Source organism: Tetrao urogallus (assembly GCF_951394365.1).
Source record: "Tetrao urogallus genome assembly, chromosome: 2".
NCBI classification, from domain to species: Eukaryota; Metazoa; Chordata; class Aves; order Galliformes; family Phasianidae; genus Tetrao; species Tetrao urogallus.
This window is the reverse complement of record NC_136814.1, coordinates 23,190,672-23,211,892: the sequence shown is the minus strand read 5'-3', so window position 1 is coordinate 23,211,892 and position 21,221 is coordinate 23,190,672. Positions and strand designations below refer to the sequence as shown.

Here is a 21,221-nt window from a genome sequence, read left to right as displayed (position 1 = left end):
TTCAAGATTGCGTCTCTTATTAAAGATTTTTTTTTGTGTTCAAAAATTCCTTCAGCATTTATAAACGCCAGACAATCTTTTAATATAATAAAGTACGGTTCACTTTCAGTGCAGCTGGAAAGCATGGAAAGCTAAGGCATTAAAGTGACCAAGTTCTGAGTTTCTGAGAGCTTTAAAATAAGAAAAAAAAACAATACTGAAATAATAGGACTTCAACAGCTGTACTTCAACTTTAATAAATTCTGCTGGTCAGGAGTAAGCCTCTCAGAAGAATCTGCTCAGAGGGAAGTGTGGAAAATGTGCAGTAAACAAGGAAGCAACTTCAAGTGCTCAGGGTGCAGACTGAGGATACCACTAAGCCACTACAGTAGCATTGAGAGCCAAAAGGGAGCGATGCTATTCTCATCCCCACTGTGTGCTTCCATCTTCTTTAGTCTGCCAACAACAGTGCAATGCCTGTGCCTACAGACACCATCCACAGAGCTGAATCTGTAAAACACATGCTCCTGAAAGCCTAAATCCCATAAACTCAGCCCTCTCTTCTGAACATCAAAGTGAGCAGCGCCCAGGTTTTTTTGGATCCCTGAGCCAGCTCACTCTGGTGTCAAAGCCAACAGCAAATATCTGCACTGTCTGATTTAATGGGAAAATTATTGCCTTTGTCTGGGACCAAGCCACAATTATATGATTCTGAAAGTGGTGTCAAACCACCAGACAATACAAAATTAAAGCATGATGAATCCTGTCTAGCAAGTTTAAATACGTAGGTTGCTCTGAAAGTAATACCTCCTACTTATCTCCATGGAAATTACAACAGATACAAAGAGCATAATAACACTATTTGATAGAGCAAATTCTTGGCTATAAAACACTCATTTTTAATACAGTCACTGCCATGAGCTATGTATTTTTACCAGTGATGAACAAGAACCTGCATGATCCAATGTTGCTGTCATCACTGATGAAAAGCACCACCCATTGCCTCACTGTGCTCATTTATATCCAGTGTTTGGTCTCCATAAATGTTCAGCAAGCATTGATAAATGTCGGTGAGTACCATTTACTCTGCATGGAAGGATTCAATTCCAAACCTTTGCTTCATACGCACTTCCATGTCAGACTCTTTTGGGAAAATGCTTAGATCAGCTGCTCCCTTTATTTTTTCTCTCTTATACCACCAAGTGACATAACTCTATCACTAGCAACGAAGCCATCTTCTTCTGCCCCTGAATTTTTGCTAGATAAAAGTACTCCAAATAAAACAAAAAGTGGCTTCAGATCTCAGGCTATGCCAGCAAGAGCAGTCAGTTCATTTGCGTTACAAAGTGCTTTCACTGCTCCTGGAGAAAGGTCATATTAGCACAGAACAGAGAGCTTTGATTTTGACATTATTGTTTTCTGAATCTTCTGATATTCCACTTCAAAAATGCATTTGTGTTATGTTATTATTTCAGTTGTAGCTCCACAGCAGCAAAATAAGGAAATGACTACTATGAACTGATAGCTTTAATCAGCTTGGGCTTACATGTACAGAGCATCAAGAGGAAACAGCCATCCAATCTAAATTTCACAGACAAAATGAATAAAAACATGCACATAGACAATCTGGTACACATTTATCTGGATAATGGAAGCCAATATTTTTTATTAAAACTGCATTAAGCAACTGCATTCAGCTCCAGAAAGAGCAAATGCCTGTTTATCTTTGATACCTACTCTCAAGTTCTGAATATCTAAAAAATACTTGTGCAGTTTATCTACCAGTCAGAATCCTTCCCTGATCCCTTTATTCACTTTGCTCTGCCTCAGATCTTTGGAACTCAGAGACATGAGGCTGGTTATAAAGCCTCCAGATTCCTTCCATCTAATATCTACACCGTGCAACAGCATTAGTGTTAGCCCCCCAAAAACCTGAAAACTTTTGATTAGTTGCTAACTAATCTTTTGACTAGCTGCTCACTAAGCAACTGACAATCTAAAAATATAAATGATAGCTATCAGAAGCTAAAACAAAGCACTTAAGTTACGTGATTTTTTTTCTACCCTGTATAAACTGATATTCAGAAATGAACTCCTAGCAGTTGAGAAGAAAAGATCTGTAAACCTAACCTTCCCTTCTAAAGAAACTGCTGATTTGCCTGCTTTTGGTGTTTCCTACAATGTGAGCAACTGAGGGAGGTATCTGATTAGTGGTAGAAGCAAAACATTCAGCATCCTGCTCACACAAATTGGATCGAGTAGTACTTTCCAACCTGACACAGAGGAGCAACTTGTTTAAGGTCAACAGAGATGCCATCAGCAGGAGCTGCTTGGACTAGTTGCATACAGTCCCAAACTAGATTATTAACGTATCTGTCAGCTGTGAAATTATTATTTTTTACATTTTAGAAATAAATCATTAGCTGTACAATCTTTTACTTTCTAAGCAGTATTACTCTTAAAAACCAGTGTCTATTATTCATTTTTTACAACAGCTATCAAGGTGCTGTCATGACTGTAAGTCATGAACTATCTTACACTTGCATAGTCTCCTATCCCAAATCAACATATGAAAAGAGCAATCTACCTGTACCATAAGAACACTTAAAAATACCAGCTTTTTAGTTCAAACTTCCCAAAGATGGTAGTCTAAAATGACAGCAGAAAAATCAAATACTACGCTTCAAGATTTAATAGATATCAATTACAATTACACTGTGCAGTATCCAGTGGTCTGTATCACAGACTAGTGCAATAGTCAGTCTCTTTGGGCTGTCCTCTCCATCCCAGAAAGAAATCACAAAAGCATCAAGTAGCTTAAAAGCAAATTAAATGGTGCTTACCAAACACTTGAAAGCCTAGCACACAAGTGTATGTCGTCCAATCTATATCCTTACAGTCAGAACGATTCCTGATTAACTTGCAGCCACTTGGAATGTCCCCTGTAATAAAAGTGAAATAAGAGTTACAGCATATACCCTCACATTTATACAGGTGCTCTTTAAAGATGCTAAAATTAATAGAAACAGTAACAAAACAAATCTTAAGACCAACTTGGAATTGCACTGTAGAGGCAAAGATACACCAGTACCTTCTAGACCTGATGCTTTGCCCAGTATCTAAGAGCTACATTTAATTTTCATTTTCATTTTCAGATTAGCATACCTCAAATGCACTTGTAGTTTGAGTCCACTGCTACTGTAGAATAGCCTACAAAATGTTTTGATGCAATAAATGCTTTCATGTAATAGCTGAATGACTCCTTCCTACCAGCTTGATGAGCATACTAAAAATCAGTCAACCATTCAGGAAACTCTGCTTTTAAAGCAGTGAGAAACTACTGCCAGAGACTACTTGGACTTGCAACTACTTGGACAGCTTTTCAACTAGATATAGAAAGGAAAGATTGCTTCCCAACAAAATGTCTCTTTCAATAAGCCAGCCCAAAGTCAATGGGTCACAGCTCTTTGCTTTCCTGTGCAGGCAGTTACAACCACCAACACTTCCTTTTGCTACAGTCAGGCACTGTGCTATCCAGATTTGAAGCTTAAGCAGTGACAAGCAAAAGGAACATGTCAACATATCAGATATTTAAACTTCTGGCTCTTCTTGTCTATGCAGCAACAGAACTGTAGTCCTTTTTTTCCTTGCTAAAACTATATGAACATTACAAAAAAATAGTGTAGGCTGATATACACTAAACATGTTGAACTTGTGGCCTAAAAACTATATATTAAATTCATATTTTCACATATAAAAATGACAAATGCAAAAACAAGATAATCATTAATTCATTAACGTAGTATTATTGCTGTTCTCAGTTCTCAGCATCACCAGTCAAAGTTAACAAACAAACAACTCAACAGAGGCACAGACCTGCTGATTTTATCCCTCCAAAATAACCAGTACTGTTGACACAAATTAGACAACTATATATATTATTTTCAATCTATGGAGATTTGAGCCAACATCAAAACGTAGCGCCACTTGTTCTGTAAATTCTAAGCTGTTAACTTGATTTATGACCTTGTAAAGAAGTAAGCTATATTTGGCATTGCCATTAGGTAACACACAGCTCTGAATAACATCAAGATATCAGGTTACAAGAGTTCAAATTAGTCAGCGAGCATTTTGCAAAGACTCAAACACATTCTTCTAAATATTGTGATAGTTAATGCATGTTTTTGTTTCCAGAACATTTCACGTCATACTTACAGTATAGTATTTCATAGTCTCCTGAGTTTGACATTATATGCTTGTTGTCTGGGGACCAATCAAGGTGTGTAATATAGCTGGAATGTCCCTAAGGAAGAATGCATTAACATAACATGAAGCACACATTTTAAATAAAATAGCAGCAGAAGTTGCAACCACGGATGGGACAGCTAGCAGGAAAAAAGCACCTCCCCACCCACATCCAGCTACTTGCACTCCTTTAAAGGCTGCTTACTGCCCAGAGCCACACTCACTAGGAGCCAAACACACACAGTTGGGCACCCTGCCTCCCCACGGCATGGCGGATTCCTCACGGGTAAACACTGTCGTCCCGCCCGGACCACAGCATGATTTACTCCGAGAAGGTACACTGCTAAAATACTGATGAGCTCACATTTGTACTTTGTACTGCATTAAGAAAGTATAGACCGTGACTAATTCAGAAAGACAAGTTAACTTGCAAGGGATCACTTTTGGATCTCATCAGAACACTTCATTTCATTATCCATTCAAAATAATTTCAAATACATGCATCCATATTGAGAGCATTTCACTCTTTACTTATCTTAAAAACTTAGGACACTTTGATCAATAACCACCACGTTAAACTGCAAGATAAGGAAGCATTACAAGAAAACCCCTACAATCTTTATGAAAGCTTCTGCAATGTCTTACACGGCACATATACTAATTAATACCAACTTCAAATGGAATCCTCCTATGCTACATAGGTCACCCTGCCTAATAAAAACACCTTTGCCTGATTGCAGTTACCAATAAGACATCAAGCACTAAATACCCACCTTTGGTGCTGCAGGAGAAACTGAATGTGTCTGGGTAGAATATTTTACTTAAGCATTAGGTATTTTTGCTGACAGTAGTAATACTAAGAATAAAGATAAGAGAGTCTCCAGAGAAGCTGCATATTTGCAAAGGGTAAATTTTTTGTTGTTGTTGTTGTAGAAAAGACATTCCTGTCACTCTTCTTGTACTTTCCTATTTCTTCTTTCTGGTCTTCTCTCCAAGGCAAGACTGCTTATTTTCCCTTCCCCAACCACCTGCTAGACAACAGCATGCCACCTCCATGACAGACAGCTGCCCATTCTCCTTCCTTACTCCTCAGGAAGACATTGGCCCTCAGCTTCCTCAAGGTCCCATGGCACTGCAGCACTGCCTGTTCCTGAGCATCCCACAGGGCCACACTGGAGCATGGACTGGTCCAGCTGCCATGTCAACCTCTTTTTCAGCATGGCATAAGAGATACTGAGCGCTTCAAGGGTTATGTGTGAAAATATAACCTGATCTGTCTGTCACTAGGTCTTCTGTGAGAGGGTCTAAAAACACTTAGGAGAAAAGCTATCCTGAAAGATTTATTTCAGAATCACAGAATCACAGAATCACCCGCGTTGGAAGGGACCTCAAGGATCATGTAGCTCCAACCCCCCTGCCTAGCAGGGCCACCAAACATACACATTTAGACCAGGTTGCCCAGGACCCCGTCCAACCTGGCCTTGAACACGTCCAAGGACGGGGCATCCACAACCTCCCTGGGCAACCCGTTCCAGGGCCTAACCACTCTCCTTGTAAAGAACTTCCCCCTAACGTCCAACCTAAATCTTCCCTCCTTCAACTTGGATCCATTTCCCCTAGTCCTGCTATTGTCAGCCCTTTTGAAGAGTTTACTCCCCTCCTGGGTGTAGGTTCCCTTCAGGTATTGATAGGCTGCAATGAGGTTGCCCCGCAGCCTTCTCTTCTCCAGGCTGAACAAGCCCAACTCCCTCAGCCTGTCCTCATAGGGGAGGTGCTCCAGCCCCCTGATCATCTTAGTCGCCCTCCTCTGGACCCTTTCCAAAATCTCCATGTCTTTCTTGTACTGAGGGCTCCACACCTGGACACAGTACTCCAGATGGGGCCTCACAAGAGCTGAGTAGAGAGGGACAATCACCTCCCTGTCCCTGCTGACCACCCCTCTCCTGATGGAGCCCAGGATCCCATTTGCCTTTCGAGCTGCCAGAGCGCATTGCTGGCTCATGTTAAGTCTCTCATCCATCAGGACCCCTAGGTCCTTCTCTGCCGAGCTGCTCTCAAGGACCACTCCTCCCAGCCTGTACAGGTGCCTGGGGTTCTTCCGGCCCAAATGCAAAACCTTGCACTTTGCCGTGTTGAACCTCATTAGGTTCACCCGAGCCCAGCTTTCCAGCCTGTCGAGGTCCCTCTGAATGGCATCCCTTCCTTCCACTGTATCAACCGCACCACTCAGCTTGGTGTCGTCAGCAAACTTGCTGAGGGTGCACTCAATTCTCTCATCGATGTCATTAATAAAGATGTTAAAGAGCACCATTTATGAACTAATTTTCATGTATTGACATAACTACATTGCAGTCATGGGTAGGATATATTGTATCAACAGGCAAACTTGGCATTTTGACAAAAAAATGAATGCAGTACTGGCTAGGATTCCTTTCCCCCCCTCTTATTTTCCAAGCCTTCAAATTTGCAAGCTAACTCCAAGATGGAAAAGAATTGGTCAGTCATTTACTAAATCCTGCCAGACATTTGGCAGCTGTTAAAATTCCTAGGGGTGGTGGGAAGAGAACAATGTAATTGGCTAGGGGGCTCCATGATGGAAAATCCCTTTGAGCAAGCGATCCCCGCATGATAACTATTTTTTAAGAAGAATAATCCAAATTTTTATTAAAAACCTTCTTCAGTAGCTGCTACCAATAAAGTAATGCTTTACTCTCTTCTGTACCTTTACATATGATGACCATAATCACTCACATTATCTCTGGCTAGCAAAGTAACTTGACCACATGGAAAATCAATCCTTCATTGGAAATGTTTGTCTGTTTCAGACTTCAGTGGTTTAAGAGTCAAAATGCCCACAGCCTACAGGATGGGCATTTATTCAGGCTAAGCTTAGTGCATCAGACACATGGCTGCTCGCACAGCTTTCAGCTCACAGCCCTCTTGGTAAACGCAGAGTACTTTCTCCTCCTTTGCTAACAGATAGCTCTGCTGTAAGGCAAACAGAAACGGCTGTGGCTAGCCTTGAGCTGCTGAGACATAGGAAATTCATAACTTAGCCCATACTTCCACATTGCTGTCTGCATAGCTGGAGCCCTTGAAAAACAGCTGCACAAGCCAAAGCGGTCATTTCAGCTAATCTGGAATTCCTTCTGATCACAGCCATGGCCACGGCTCACTGCAGAGGCACACTACAGGCCACAGCCATGCCTCTGCAGGAGCCCCAGAAAGCCTCACTGTGACTGAAAGGGGATTTAAACATAACACTGGGAGTATAGCCCTTATACACAAACTGATGCTGGTTCAGTAGATAAAATCCTTCTGAAAGTATTCAAACTATGTTTTCAAGTTGGAAGAAACAACCAGAAATTGCCTAGCAGGAGGACTGAGTCATACTACTTGGAGGTCACTCGGTGAGGCTACTGGATGACAGAGGAATGCCAGAAGGATGCAGTGCCAGTACCCAAGCCCTTGCCAGGACTGCCCCAGGTCCCAAGCACTCCTGGGTGCCACCCTGCTTCACAACAATCTGGTTTTGGCCCTCTGGCACAGGGGTGGATGAAACCCAACCGGTATCCCTACAATACAGTTGGTCAGCTTGCAGGCTGCTGCTATCTGCTTGGGCTGGAAGGGTCAGAGCAGCTCAGCCCCAACAGAAAGCAGGCTGCTAATTTTGGCCTCTACGTGCAGTTGCTCAGGCTGAAAAAGAACAGTTAACAGAAATCAGCACTGAAACATGAATTCTTGATCATGCCTAAGTATAACAATGCTTGTTTTTCCCACCTCAGTTTTTACAGCCCACATTATGTGCCCTCAGCCAAGGCACACAGATGTATGAAAAGAAGGTGCATATCTGAAAAAGTCTTGGGGTGCATGAGGACGAAAAGGATAGGGAAGGAGAGAAACACTTTCCAGCGGGGTGTTACTTTGGCACAGCTTCAACATCCTCAGTCACTGAAAACTGGTAGTTGATCAATATTCCTAGCTGATTTTGAATTATAAGGCCACTTATTAACACATTTGTTGCTGAAATAAAGCGGCATTATCAGCAAACTAATTGTTCTCTGAAATATTCTCCTACAACAAAAGGACAAGGAGCCTGAACACCAGTTGATACTGGTTTAAATTACAATATGCTCTCTGGAAAGCAACACATAAGATATAAAGAAATAAATGATTTCATATTTCTTCAAAGAACTTGGACAACTTGATGGACATTTTGCAAGCTAAGTATGTATTTTAAGATTAGAGGTCCTTGAGTGATTTTATCTTTTGTACCTAAAAAATAGGTGATGAACTGAAATGCTGTGTTGGGGTAGAGCTGGCTGTCACTACCCTGGCTCATCCCACATCACTCCCAAGGAGTCCCCAGCATGCCCAGTCCTCAAACAGTGTGGACTGGGTGGTGTGAGTTGTCCTCAGAAGAATGGCCTGAAAACTGGAAATCTCTCAAAGATACCACATGTGGTACTAAAGGACTCGCCAACAATCAGCCGTTTCCCACCCACAATAGGTTTCACTGTGAATGTTGTATCAAAGATCACCAGCATAACATATTACAAAGCATAGTTTAGGCTTATGGTCCTCTCACCCCCACTTTCAAATTAAGTAAACAGCTTGAGAAGGTCCTTTATTTTTAAAACTAGAGAAATCCAGCTGATTATAAACACATGAGAAGTGTTTTGAGCAGGGGATGCATTCTTTAAAAAACAAAAGCCACATTTGATATGTGAACCTAGTTTTATGATATCATTTACAAGTTCCACTGAGGATCAGATGCTCATTATGTAAATATTCCCAATAAACTAGAGAGAGGGCTGAACTAAAACCATGGTGTTAGACATCTTAAAAAGAAAAGGAAAAATGTCTTTTTTGAAACCAATCTTTTTAGCACTGGGACATCACGTAAACACAAGAACTAAAATAAACTTCATTACTTGCACAACATTTGCAATTATTTATCCTGGGCCAGAAATTTATTGGTATTATTCCAAATGTTAAAATAAAAAATTCAGCTGAAAATAGTGCTTATATGCAGTCTCCAAAATTATATATTCTAATGAAATTGCATCATCTAACACTACGTTGGTCCAAGAAGTACTTTATCAGTAGGAATATGCAAGAACCATGACATCAAGCAGTGTGGTGTGCTTGACATACTGGAGGGACCAAGGCTCAAGAGGTGGGCCATGCAATCAGCTTGTCTTTGTGGCCCTGCTTTGGTCCCGCTCCAACAGCCCCACATCCTTGTGCTGGGGGCCCCAGACACAGGATGTAGTACTACAGGCAAGGTCTCACAAAGGCAGAATAGAGGGCGTACAAACACCTCCCTGACTTGCTGGGCATACAGCTTTTGATACAGCCCAGAGCATGGCTGGCTTTCTGGGCTGAAAATGCTCTGTTCATATTGAGTTTTTCATCAACTGACACTCCCAAGTCCTTCTCCTCAGGGCTGCCCTCAACACATTCTCTGTCCAGCCTATACTGGTGCTTGGGATTGCCCCAATCTAGGTGTGAGACCTTGCACGTGGCCCTGTTGAACCAACACAATCCACGTTGACAGAGCTGGGGTTGTTCAGCCTGGAGAAGAGAAGACTCTAGAGAGACCTTCCAGTACCTAAAGTGGGCCTAAAGGAAAGCTAAGGGGGGACTTTTTACCAGGGAGTGCAGTTACAGGACAAAGAGTAATAGCCGTAAACTAAAAGAGGGTAGGATTACAATGGGTAATGGCAGTAAACTAAAATAGGGAAGGTTTAGATTAGATATTAGAAAGAAATGTTTACTCAGAGGGTAGTGAGGCACTGGAACAGATTACCCAGAGAAGCTGTGGATGTCCCATCTCTGACCCCACAAAGGTCACATTGCAGGGGGCTTTGAGCAATCTGATCTAGTGGGAAGTGTCTCTACCCGGGGCACATGGGTTGGAACTAGATGGTCTTTAAAGTCCCTTCCAACCCAAGTCATTCTATGATTCTTTGAAAAAATAACTCCAAAGTGCAATGTTTTCCCAGCATCTAAATAAAAGACATTTCTGCATCTTACTGTTATTTTCCTATTTCAAAGAACAGTTAATAGCTGAAAAACTGTTCATATTTGATGCAAAGGTGTTCACCTGAAAACTAACAGTTGCAGTACATATTAAATGAAGTTTAAAATTAACTAAGTGCTAAAAAAGACATAAAAATGATAATCAAAATTAAAAGTAGAAAAACATCAATCTAGAGATTTACTTTCTGTTCCACTGCTTAACAACTACTATCACATCAAAATACAAAAAGAACTGATTATATTTGCCCCAAAACTTACAGTGCATTTTCCATGTCTGCTATACTTTCTTCCATTTTCTGTTACTATGTAGAGGTAAATAAAGTTGTCATGGGACCCAACTGCAAGTAAGGTGCCATCTACAACAGAAAATTAAAATATTTAATAGAAACTAACAGAACTTTTGTTTTTCAAATTTTAATGATTTCAGATTTATCACTAAGACAATTGTCTCAATTAAGCTATTCCTTGGTATTTAAGGTTACTTAACTGTTTTCTTTATACTGGTTTTCAGTCAGTATGCTTTTATTTTGAGAGTATGTTTTTTGTGCAAAGTCTTTCACCTCTGCTCTTTTAAATTAAAGTCCAATGGATAAAGTACAAATAAGTACAAATCCTCAGATTGCACTACATTTATGGAAATTGTTGACAGCAGGTCAGTTTTCTGTATTACTAAAAGTGCAGAACAGTATTTATTCCAAATTTATAGGATTTTTTTTTTGTGGGAGGGGGGAGCGGATTGCACATAAATCAGCACTAAATAAGATCTAAATAGCAAGCGGATCATTCAGTCATTGTAAGTAGTTTTTTAACCAGTGTTATCTCCATTTGAAAAAAAAAAAAAAAGGTTAATGTGGTCAAGATTGCTTTGAGTCACAATTAAATACCTCTGTAGTGTCGATGAACAACAGTGATTTGAAATAAATTACTGTGCTTGGCAGAAGTGGCAGCAGCAAAGGAGCATTTTACTCACTGACACTGCATATTATCCAAAAGCAAACAAGAAGCAGATTTATGAGATTCTTCTTCTACTCAGTTTTAACAGAGAATTCCTCTGCTGATCTGTCATGCCACCTCCAAGGGAAGAGTACTGTTTTGGAGTACGTGTAATCACGTAGTACATATTTAACAAACAGCTCTGAGTTTCAGACAGACCTAAACGTAGTTTTATGGCTTTGTATTACTAAACTTGAAAAATTAACTAAGAAGGTTATTAAAATATTATTTAAATCCCAAGCTATTTACAGCCTGAGTAGACTGTGGAATAGTAGAATGCTGATATGTAGCTTTTTCTCTTCTGTTAACATGCCAACAATTTTAAATGAAAATTCTTAATTTCTCTGGGAACAAAGCTGACAGAACAGATGAACGTGAAAGAAAGGCTGGGAAAGGAGACTGCAATGTCTGCAGGTGCAAAGCTCTGAGATTTAGTATACAAAAAACAAATACAAAATCAAATATACAGATATTATTAGTCATGTATTATTGTGATTATTATTCAGATATTAAGCATCCTAATGCAGGTTTTTTTTTTTCAAAGCTCTGTTTTTTTCAGTGACTGGAGAGTAGTTGAACACAGCTTAAGAGAACAAACATCCCATTTATCAGAAACTAATCACACAATTATTCTGAATGCACAAGTCTCCCTACCTACTGAATAGCGCATCACTGAGAGCTGCTCATTGCCATCAGTGTGTATTGAGACCAGATCCCTTGTTTCTGCATCCAGAACAAACCACCTAGAGAGAGAAGGAATCCAGTGAGTATCATGTCCACTAAAAAAAAAAGAACAACAACAAAAAAAGCAGCAAGCAAAAGAACAATAACATTGCCTTTCTTCATCTTGTCATGCTAGCCCTCAAGGGCAGCACAGCAAACATCTGTTTTTAATAGAATGCTTTTCTGGTTCACAGAACAATTTTCACTGAAAAATATATAACATTTTAAATGCAGCTGAATTTCTTTTTCCCTCCCTTAAACATTGCAGTAATCACCAAAATGTCTCGTGGCCAATAAACATGCCACCGTATAGAAAATGTGTTGGCACCTTAACACCTTGAAGCTACAGCTGAATTTTGAATCTACCACTAATACTCCATTTTGAAGAATGGCTTGGATATAAAATCTGATCCTTCAATTTGTATGAAGCAAAGGTGAAAAACAACAACAAACATAGTAGAATGAGGAGAGACTGGAAAACACTTCCACTTTCATCCCGTACATGACACCTATTCTTATTGTTATTGTTTGTTATTTAACAGTAACTTCTATATGCAGTATTAGTTGTATGGAACATCGAAAAAGTTCATAGATGCCCAAAAACCACTGACAGCGAAATGAATACGATCAGCAGAACCAGAGCCTTTCACGACATTATCTAGCTCCTAATAACAGCAGCAAATTTTTGCTAGAGAAAGACAACAAAAGTTAAATATACTTATATACACATGCACACATGCATGTCATGAAAACAGAAGATGACAACATCGTTAAATAGATAAAAGATGTTAACACAATATAATTTCTGTGTTTAGAAAATCTCAGCACTGTTCACACGATGGCTAAGTTTATGTAACCAGCATCAAACAGCAAGCTCAGAGTGTGGGTATGACAGCAAACTCAAGGGAACAAGCATACTGCAAAAACTAGGACTGTCTACTTGAAAACCAACATATACAGCCTAAAATAAGCCCTGACTAACAGATGCACACATGGCTGCTTTCTATGGATGGAGGTGAGGTTCCAGCTCATGCTGATCCAGAGTCCAGCTGCTTGGCATCTGGAAAGCTGCCTGGTTCTGATGGTTTAAAAACAGCTTGTGGTTAGAGAACCACGTGACAGAAAGAAATTGAACAACATGTACATGAAAAAAAGCCCCACATGGCACAGACTGCTGAGCAGTCTGTGTGCAAGGCAGATGGAACCAGTAGAAAACAGCTCATATGTTCTCAATGGACAGCAGCAGAAACCACACTCAGCGCTTCTCAGTACTGCAAGCCAAAATGCAGTCTCTTGATTTCTTCCAATCTATATACTGAAGCTTTCCAAGTTATCTAAATGCAACAGAAGTATCAAGTTGCTATTCAGTTCAAACACTGCCCCTTTGTCCTTGTCAAATATTTCAGTAAAATGTTATTTTTTTTTTTATACCTGACTGATAACTGAGATAGGGTACAGATAATGAAAAACAAATTTAATAAACAATAAAAACAAATAAACAAATCCGGTATGGGGAAAAAGAGAACAAGAGAGTGTGCTTATACCATATAGATTACTTTGATTAAAAAATTACAACAAAAATTTTGCTGCGATAGCAAAACTACTTTACAATTACACAGGATCACAGAACAGAGAAAAACACACATGGCGACATCACTGACTTGCCAGCATCTGTTTTTCAAGCAACACCAGAAGCTGGTCTGAAGCCACTGCACCACTGCCCCATTCTGGCTTCTTTTTTTCCCTGCACTCAGCACAGTGTCCAGGCTCCTTACTGCTCTACATCTTTTGTGTATGGGCAGGAAAACAGGAGGCAGGAAGACCTCTTCCTCTACCAGAAAACTTTGGTGCTATATGATAAAAATCTGTCTATCTGGCAAGATGCCAGAAAATGATGTCTATTTATTTCTTCCGAGCAGCAGTTATGGTGTCTGGTATTAAAACCTAATTATGAACCCAACAATAAGCAAAAGCTTCCTTCTTTCATACAACAGCTGGGTGCCCCTTCCCATGCCATGCTGTGCAGTGCTTCTGCTGGCCAGCTGCATCCCAAAATATCCAATGAAGACAGTAGTGCTCCTGCATTAGGGACATGGCTCATTCTGACACTGAGGCTGGCTCTTTAGGGAGCTCCTCTGAGGTTCTTACCTGAAGTTGGTAACCTTCCTGTCAATGTTTCTTCTGGAACATGAAATATTTTCAAAGGTTGGAAAAACATGCAACATACAGAAAGCACAGAAGTTGTATTGGGTAGTATGAAACACAAGACAAAACTTCTGCAGGTCTTAAGAGTGCATACTGAGTTTCACTGCACATTAAAATATAGCATTTTGAGACACTAGTCTTTCTCTAAAGTTTTTCCTGAACAAAAGATGTTAATAGCAGACCATGGAAACAGTCAGCCATGGAAACAGCACCATGACATTCTGATGTTAATGTAGGAAAGTAAGTGCTGGTCACATCTATTTCAGCTGTTTCTTTCTACCTCTGCAATCTGGAATCAAACGTGTTCCCTTCAATCACACAAGCTCTCCCAAAGCCGTGGCAAGCCTAGCAATAAGCCAGCAAGAAAACATGTTTCCATGAAAAGTAGTTTAGCAGCTACAATATTTTATTGGCATGCCTCATACATGCCACATATCATCCACAGCTCTGTCCACCTTCAGACTGCATTTTGAGAGAAGATCTTCCTCCCAACACAGAGGTATACAACATGCAAATGGTAGCAGACCCTGGAAATGCTGCATCCAGCTGCCAAGTGAACTCTCCTGACTTTAGATACACAGATCAGATGAAATAATGCTGCAAGATAGTAGTTCTCCTTCTGATTTGTATCCATTTTTGTTCCATTGTTATTGCAAGCAACATGCTTAACTTGTGAATTAACATAAACAAGACTGAGTTATCATTATTTTCATCTGTTTTTTTTGTCACCCTATTCCTTTCTTTGCCTTCTTATTTTAATAGACAACCTTTCTGAAAAATAGATTATTTATTTAGAAACAAAATCCCTATAGACAACTCTTTTGGGAAGTGACTTTTAATGACTCACTAACATTTACCAGTGGCAATTTTCATCTGTGAACACACAATTTTTCTGATAAAATCACCAGGGAAACAGTATTCCAAAGTTATATTTTTGCACTAGTGCTTGAAATTGCCACAAAAATAAAAATGAATGTTAAACTGAAAAGTGTTCAGCGTGTTGACTGTAAAAATCAACAAACCAATCTCATGACTATGTTCACAGGGACATCTGGGCTTCATTCCACAACAAATGCTGAACTGGTCTGTGTTTGACTGATCTACCTCTTTGGAGCTCTGGCTTGTTCCGGCCTTGACCTCCAGCCTTCAGTTTTCTTAATAATGTTAGTAATTTTTACATTAATCTTGCTAGTCTATTTCTTCTGTAGTGCTTTTGAGTAGTTGTATCAATAGCCCTCAAAATATTCTACATTATTAGTCACAGGAAGGTCTGCTTTCCTGAAAATGGTACCACTGACAGCATGGCAAAATTATCTGTATGGTGCTTTGGAGAAAACTCACTTTTCTGGAAAGATTTTCCATTGCCAGACCTTTTGGCTTCTTCAGGTCTGTACTTCCAGCAAACAGCGGCATCAACAAAATGATATTAGTTCTCTCCAAACCAGGCTTAGTCACTGACAACTGAAGACCAAACATTCAGCAGGTATTTAAAGAAGGGAACAAAACCTGCAGCAGATCATTTGCAGATAGTCCCAACAGGGAAAATGATACTGAAATACTCATCATGAGAAGTGGTATGTGAAAGCTACTCCAGAAACATGATGTGTTCATCTGATAACAATGTCGTGAAACTACAGACAAGAATGGGAAGAGACAGAAAATTCAGTTTTCTTCAGGTATCACAAGTTCAGCCATAAAATTCAACCTTGTCAGTGCTCCATTCCTAATCCTTGCCTCACTGACCTCTGTACTAGAAACAAAGCAGAACTAGAGCTGCAATAATACACCAAAGTTTGGGTTTATTGAATCGTAAACAAATTAGACTCATTTAACATTTGCTTTATGCCTTTTGGGTTGCAAATTGAGTAAGTTATTAAATGACTAGTTATAGGCCTGACTCTCCTCTTTTACAAATCAAAATTTATCATGCAACCCCATTCCTCTGGGAAATGACTCCCCTAGACTGCATTATCTGGCACAGAAAGCACCGTGTGATGCCACGGTTAGTCTGTAAATCTTAAGCTGTTTTGTTTATCTTGATTCACAACTCCCTCTATTTCTCATCCACTTGTACACTTACCAGGCCCCCACTTCAATTCAGTTCAATTTGTGTTTCTAACCTATCCCTAATCATGTAATTTCAGAACAAAAGAAATAGAAAAGCAAAAATGTAACTGCTTAATTGTAAGAACTTAGTAAACAAAGTTGTTTACTTAGTTGATGGAACTTAGTAAAAAAAACAAAAATGAAAACACTAACAACCAACCAATCAAAAAACTCCCCCCAAAAAACCAAACCCGTCTGCATAAACTTAACCAATACAGTATAAGTGGGTTGTCTCCAGTAATTTAAATAACATGAATTTAAACTGAAAAGCGCTGAATTGAAAAGGTGATGTTAAATGCTGCAGGGAAAAAAAAAACAAACACAAAACACAACAAAAGCAGCCAAGAGCAAAAACACCAGACTGAATGCTCTGAACTGCTCAATCTGCCTTGACTGGGCTTTGATGTAATTTCTAAAATGCCTGGTAGCTACCAAGCAATGTGGCTTGATTTTCTTTTTCCTTATCTTAAGTTTTATTATTCCAATACCTTCTGCTCTGTTTAATGAAAGTTGAAACACTTAATCAGTTTAATGCTATAATTAGAAAGAGATGAAAACATTGAAAGGCACAGCATGGAAATCAAATGTACAAGAACTAAATAAGATTTTTCTTAGGAAGGTACACTAGATTTCCTAGTCTGATTTTGTACCTAATGCATTTACTGCAGATTGTATCATCAACTTGGATAAGGACCACACTGAAAAATATTTAACATGCAGATTTTCCCAGGAAAGTTAAAGGTTGTTGCATATGCTCAGCAGTTTTTCAAACCAAATTTTGAATGGCTTTTAGGCATGTTGTTAGGTATAAAAAAAAATTACAGGAGGCAGATTAAACAAAAAATAATTTTCTTACATTTGTTGCTTTACTAACATATGAGTAAGAAATAGAACAAAAATGTCAGTAGATTTCCTAGCTGCTCCTCTAACCTTTCTAATGCTATGAATATCCTGTTTTTTTCTCTTGGTTGATACTTGTTAGAACTCCACCACATTGGACTCCTTTCAAGGGAGATGATACTGAGCCAAAGAGAATTTGGATATGAACTGAGACAATTTTTTTCCACCACAAAAAGATGCCTGAGTTAAAGGTCCTGGCTTGTGTTTTGACAGTTTTGAAATAAGCAACGGTTTTGGGATGAATACGAACAGCTCAACAGCACTTCACTGCAGAAATGTGCAATGCTAACATTTGCCTTACACAAAAAAAAAAAAATCAGAATACAAGCCTGATCATTTGACACTCCAGGTCAATCTAAGAGGTTGCAAGTGTGTTTGATTTGGAAAGGAGAAATGATCTGTACTTACCAACTGATGTTACATATACAATTAAAATATATATGGTGTTTCATGAAGTCAGAATGCTCATGAAACCTCCCAGCACCAAAAAAAAGCCCAAAAAAAACCCCAACCAAAACAATAAAACCAAACAAGAGCTGGTTCTTTCATGGAAAAGTAGTTCAAAAAAATAGAAAAGAAACAACTGCCTAACAGTCAAATAATCCTTCTTTCTCACCTGCATCCTGTACAAAAGATCTGCCTCATCTCCCATCTTTTTAGAGTAGTTAAATCCATGCAGAAGAATAAAAATCAAAAAATACATATATTCTGATGGTTTGATACTACAACTCTCGTAAATCTCCTTTAAACTTCTGATCATCACAACTCAGCCAATGCCTGCTTACCGTCCTGAGTGCGTTCCTATTGCAACCACCGCTCCGCTGGGATGGAAGTCGGCACAGTGGCCCGGTTCCTAAGTAGGGAGGCACAGACATGTAATTTGCCCACCTGCTCTGTACTCCCAAAAAGCCTTGAAAATCAAAGATGATCTGACAGAGTGAAAAACTACTTGACAGACAGACTTTCTTTTAATGGATCATTGATATACTACGTGACCTTCTCACAAGTAAAAAGCTAAACTTCTTCATAAAAAGATGCTTTCACCTAGATAGTAGGACAGAATTAATCAAAATATGATCTGAACAATGACTGTAAGGATGAACTTCTAAAGCCAAACCTTTTACATCTGCACTGTAGTCTTTATAGATGGTTTGAATAATTGGGAAGAAAACTTCCCAATTGAACTGCAACAAGCAGAAAGCACTTGGAGTTTCATTCTGATCTGGAATGAAATTACTAGAATGGCTTTGGACAACACTAACCAAATTACAGCATATACAACATCTGAAGAACCTTGTCAAGCTTATCAAAAGCTTCTGAATGGCTCTCCAGTGCCTCAGTTACAAGATTTTTGCTTCTTTCAATCACATGGGACAAGATGTTTCAGAAAATGAATGCCTTTTGTTTTTTTTCCAGCTTTATATTTAGTGTTGAAGGGTTGACATACATCTAGCAGCCTGGTCCATTCCAGTGTGTGGTCCACAGAGTTCCACATACAAACTTGCCTATCTTGAGCACAGGTTAAAAATAAGTCTTTGAAAGGATGTGATGCCAGTCCCCAGAGTTCATCTGTATGTCCCTAGAAAGAACACATTTGATTTGATAAAGTATAAAATAAAAAGTCTCAGATCAACGTACAATCAGGGAAACTTCTACAGTTTTAGGGTAATAATTCAAGAAATCATTTTGCTCACCTGTACTTCTACTAGGAAACCATCATTAAATGTTCCACGTAAAACAAAGTTTCGTGAAGTACCCACTAAAAATTGATCTGCTTTTCCTTCTGCTACTGCTCTTATTGTTCCATACTGATCAGGAACCTAGGAAGAGAAACATTTGTAAAGCCACATCACATATCTTAATGCGCACTTACTTCTGAAGGCCATAAATAATGCACAATGGTACCGGAACAGCAATTCTCCTAGTAAGAAGGAAAAATCTAATCACATATGCACTAGGCAAGGACTTGACCTCAAACTTACCTCATTTATCTGTTCATTAGATACAACAGGACCTCAATCCAAAACAACTGGAATTATTCCAATTTAATAGGTCTCAGTAGAAAAAAAAAACACTGAAGTTGCACTGATTTTTAAGCATCAGATGCAGCAAATAAATGCACTCTACATTCTTACAACTCATAAGGATGGGAACAATATTTATAGTCACTGTCTTCTTTTCAAAAACACATTTTGAAAATTAAGAAGAATCTTGTAGCCCACAGTAAATGTTTCCTGATTCTTAACGCTTCCTGATTAACCTTACGTAAACATTCATATGCCATACGTCAGCAATGACTCCATGTTTTACTGAGCTTGTTTATTGCAACCTTGAACTCTCAGTGCTTTATTTTACAGTGGGCATTTGTGGGTTGTTTTTTGTGCGCTTTTTTCTTCCTAAATGTGTTTGCTTTAGAAAACATGCTTACTTTAATATTAGCCTCATAGGATAGAAAATAATTACAATTGTTCAGAAAGCTGTGTGATAGGGTTCTGGTTATATTTGTCCAAATAAATAAATAAATAAATAAATAAAATAAAAAGCTTTAACTTAATATATTAACAAAAAGAAAACAAAGATTGATATGAATAGTGCTTTGTTTAAGTCTAAGGGTTGTACAGGATAACTCAACAATTACACTCAGACATGTTTTCAAACGGTCAGTAGTGGACTTGGGACAGTAACAAACTCTTTTCCTTAACATTCATGTGTAGTTCCATCAGAATCTTGCTATAAATAGACACTAGTAATGTTGAGTAAACCACTGCTAGAAAAACTGAGAATAAACTACTTCAAGAGGTCATCTATTGTAAGGAAAAAACCCCACTATTTTTGAATCCGTGATGTACATTTTTTTCCAGTTTATCCTTATCACTGCCATACAGACAAATCACAGACAGACATTTTCAATAAATATCTGTTTTTTAGATGAAGTCAAGAGAAGTACCTCAACACAACTAATTTCTGCAGAGTATCCATACTTATCCTACTCATTATTCTTCTAATGTAAAAAGCTCAACAAAGAACTCAAATCCTGATAACACTGCCTTTATCCAGACAGGCAAACTTTAGAAAAACACAGGCAATACTAAAGCAAATACTCAAAAATAGGATGAACAAAAGAAACAATGGAAGAGCTGAAGATATAGCTCTCGTGGGCTAATTTCTAGGCTGAAAATTGATATGCTTTTTATTACAAAACATAATCTTCCACTTAAAAAGATAGCAACCAGAAGGTATGCTGTCATCCTAACTGTGGATACTCTAAGGAATAGGGGAATGCTCAGGATTGCTGATCATACCTTGTTAATACAACTTCCTTGTCACTCTTGCCTTCTTACCTCAATTTCCCTTTCGGGATTCAAGTCATGATCCCACAGAATGATCTTTCGGTCTTTCCCACCTCCTGTTAGCAGCATCCCATTCCTCATTTGACAGAGGGTAAATACACTGCCATCGTGAGCTTTGATTTGTCTGCTTATCTGATATACTCCTACATGCACAAAAAGAAAATAATACAAAACACCACTCGTTTTGTCAACTGAGGATTACAAGAAACTGCATTTTGGCTTAAGAGTAAAGAAACAGTGCGCAATCAATAATTGCATTTGGATTGTCAGGCTATTAGCACTGCATCGTACTGCAAACACAAGGTGGTAGTGTTTTCTTACAGGATAAGAAGATGAAATAAAAGCGTGTCTTCCTGAATAGAAATGTTTTGTAATTGCTCTAAAACTTGTGAAGACAAGCATAATTATTTGCTAAATACTCTAAATTTCCCGCTATCCTAGGGAACGCAGTTTTTCCTGATGCAAGAAAAACTCCCAAAGTATTGAAAAATATTTGCAGTGCAATTATTAGCAAAGAATTATTTTATTAAAAGAAACTCAAAGACTTGTCTACAGTCTTGTGGGAATGAAAATGAGGAAAAAAAGCAAATTATTTATAGCAAAGTTTCCAGGATGTGTGATCCTAATATCTGATGCTTGATGTTGCCTTACTTAAAAATAGTAAACTAGCATTTG

The 21,221-nt window shown here is 38.8% G+C and overlaps 1 protein-coding gene across 1 annotated transcript in view; it reads right to left on the bottom strand.

The window, feature by feature from the left end:
- EML4 (EMAP like 4) overlaps window positions 1-21,221 on the bottom strand; it is a gene marked incomplete at both ends in the record, with an annotated part of 91,392 nt that overhangs the window by 2,724 nt on the left and 67,447 nt on the right. The window contains 8 exons of the mRNA XM_079549900.1: window positions 2,823-2,921; window positions 4,195-4,282; window positions 10,528-10,625; window positions 11,917-12,005; window positions 17,982-18,049; window positions 18,644-18,775; window positions 18,891-19,016; window positions 20,538-20,689. Of these exons, the coding sequence (XP_079406026.1) occupies window positions 2,823-2,921; window positions 4,195-4,282; window positions 10,528-10,625; window positions 11,917-12,005; window positions 17,982-18,049; window positions 18,644-18,775; window positions 18,891-19,016; window positions 20,538-20,689 (852 nt within the window). The remainder of the gene's footprint in view (window positions 1-2,822; window positions 2,922-4,194; window positions 4,283-10,527; window positions 10,626-11,916; window positions 12,006-17,981; window positions 18,050-18,643; window positions 18,776-18,890; window positions 19,017-20,537; window positions 20,690-21,221) is intronic.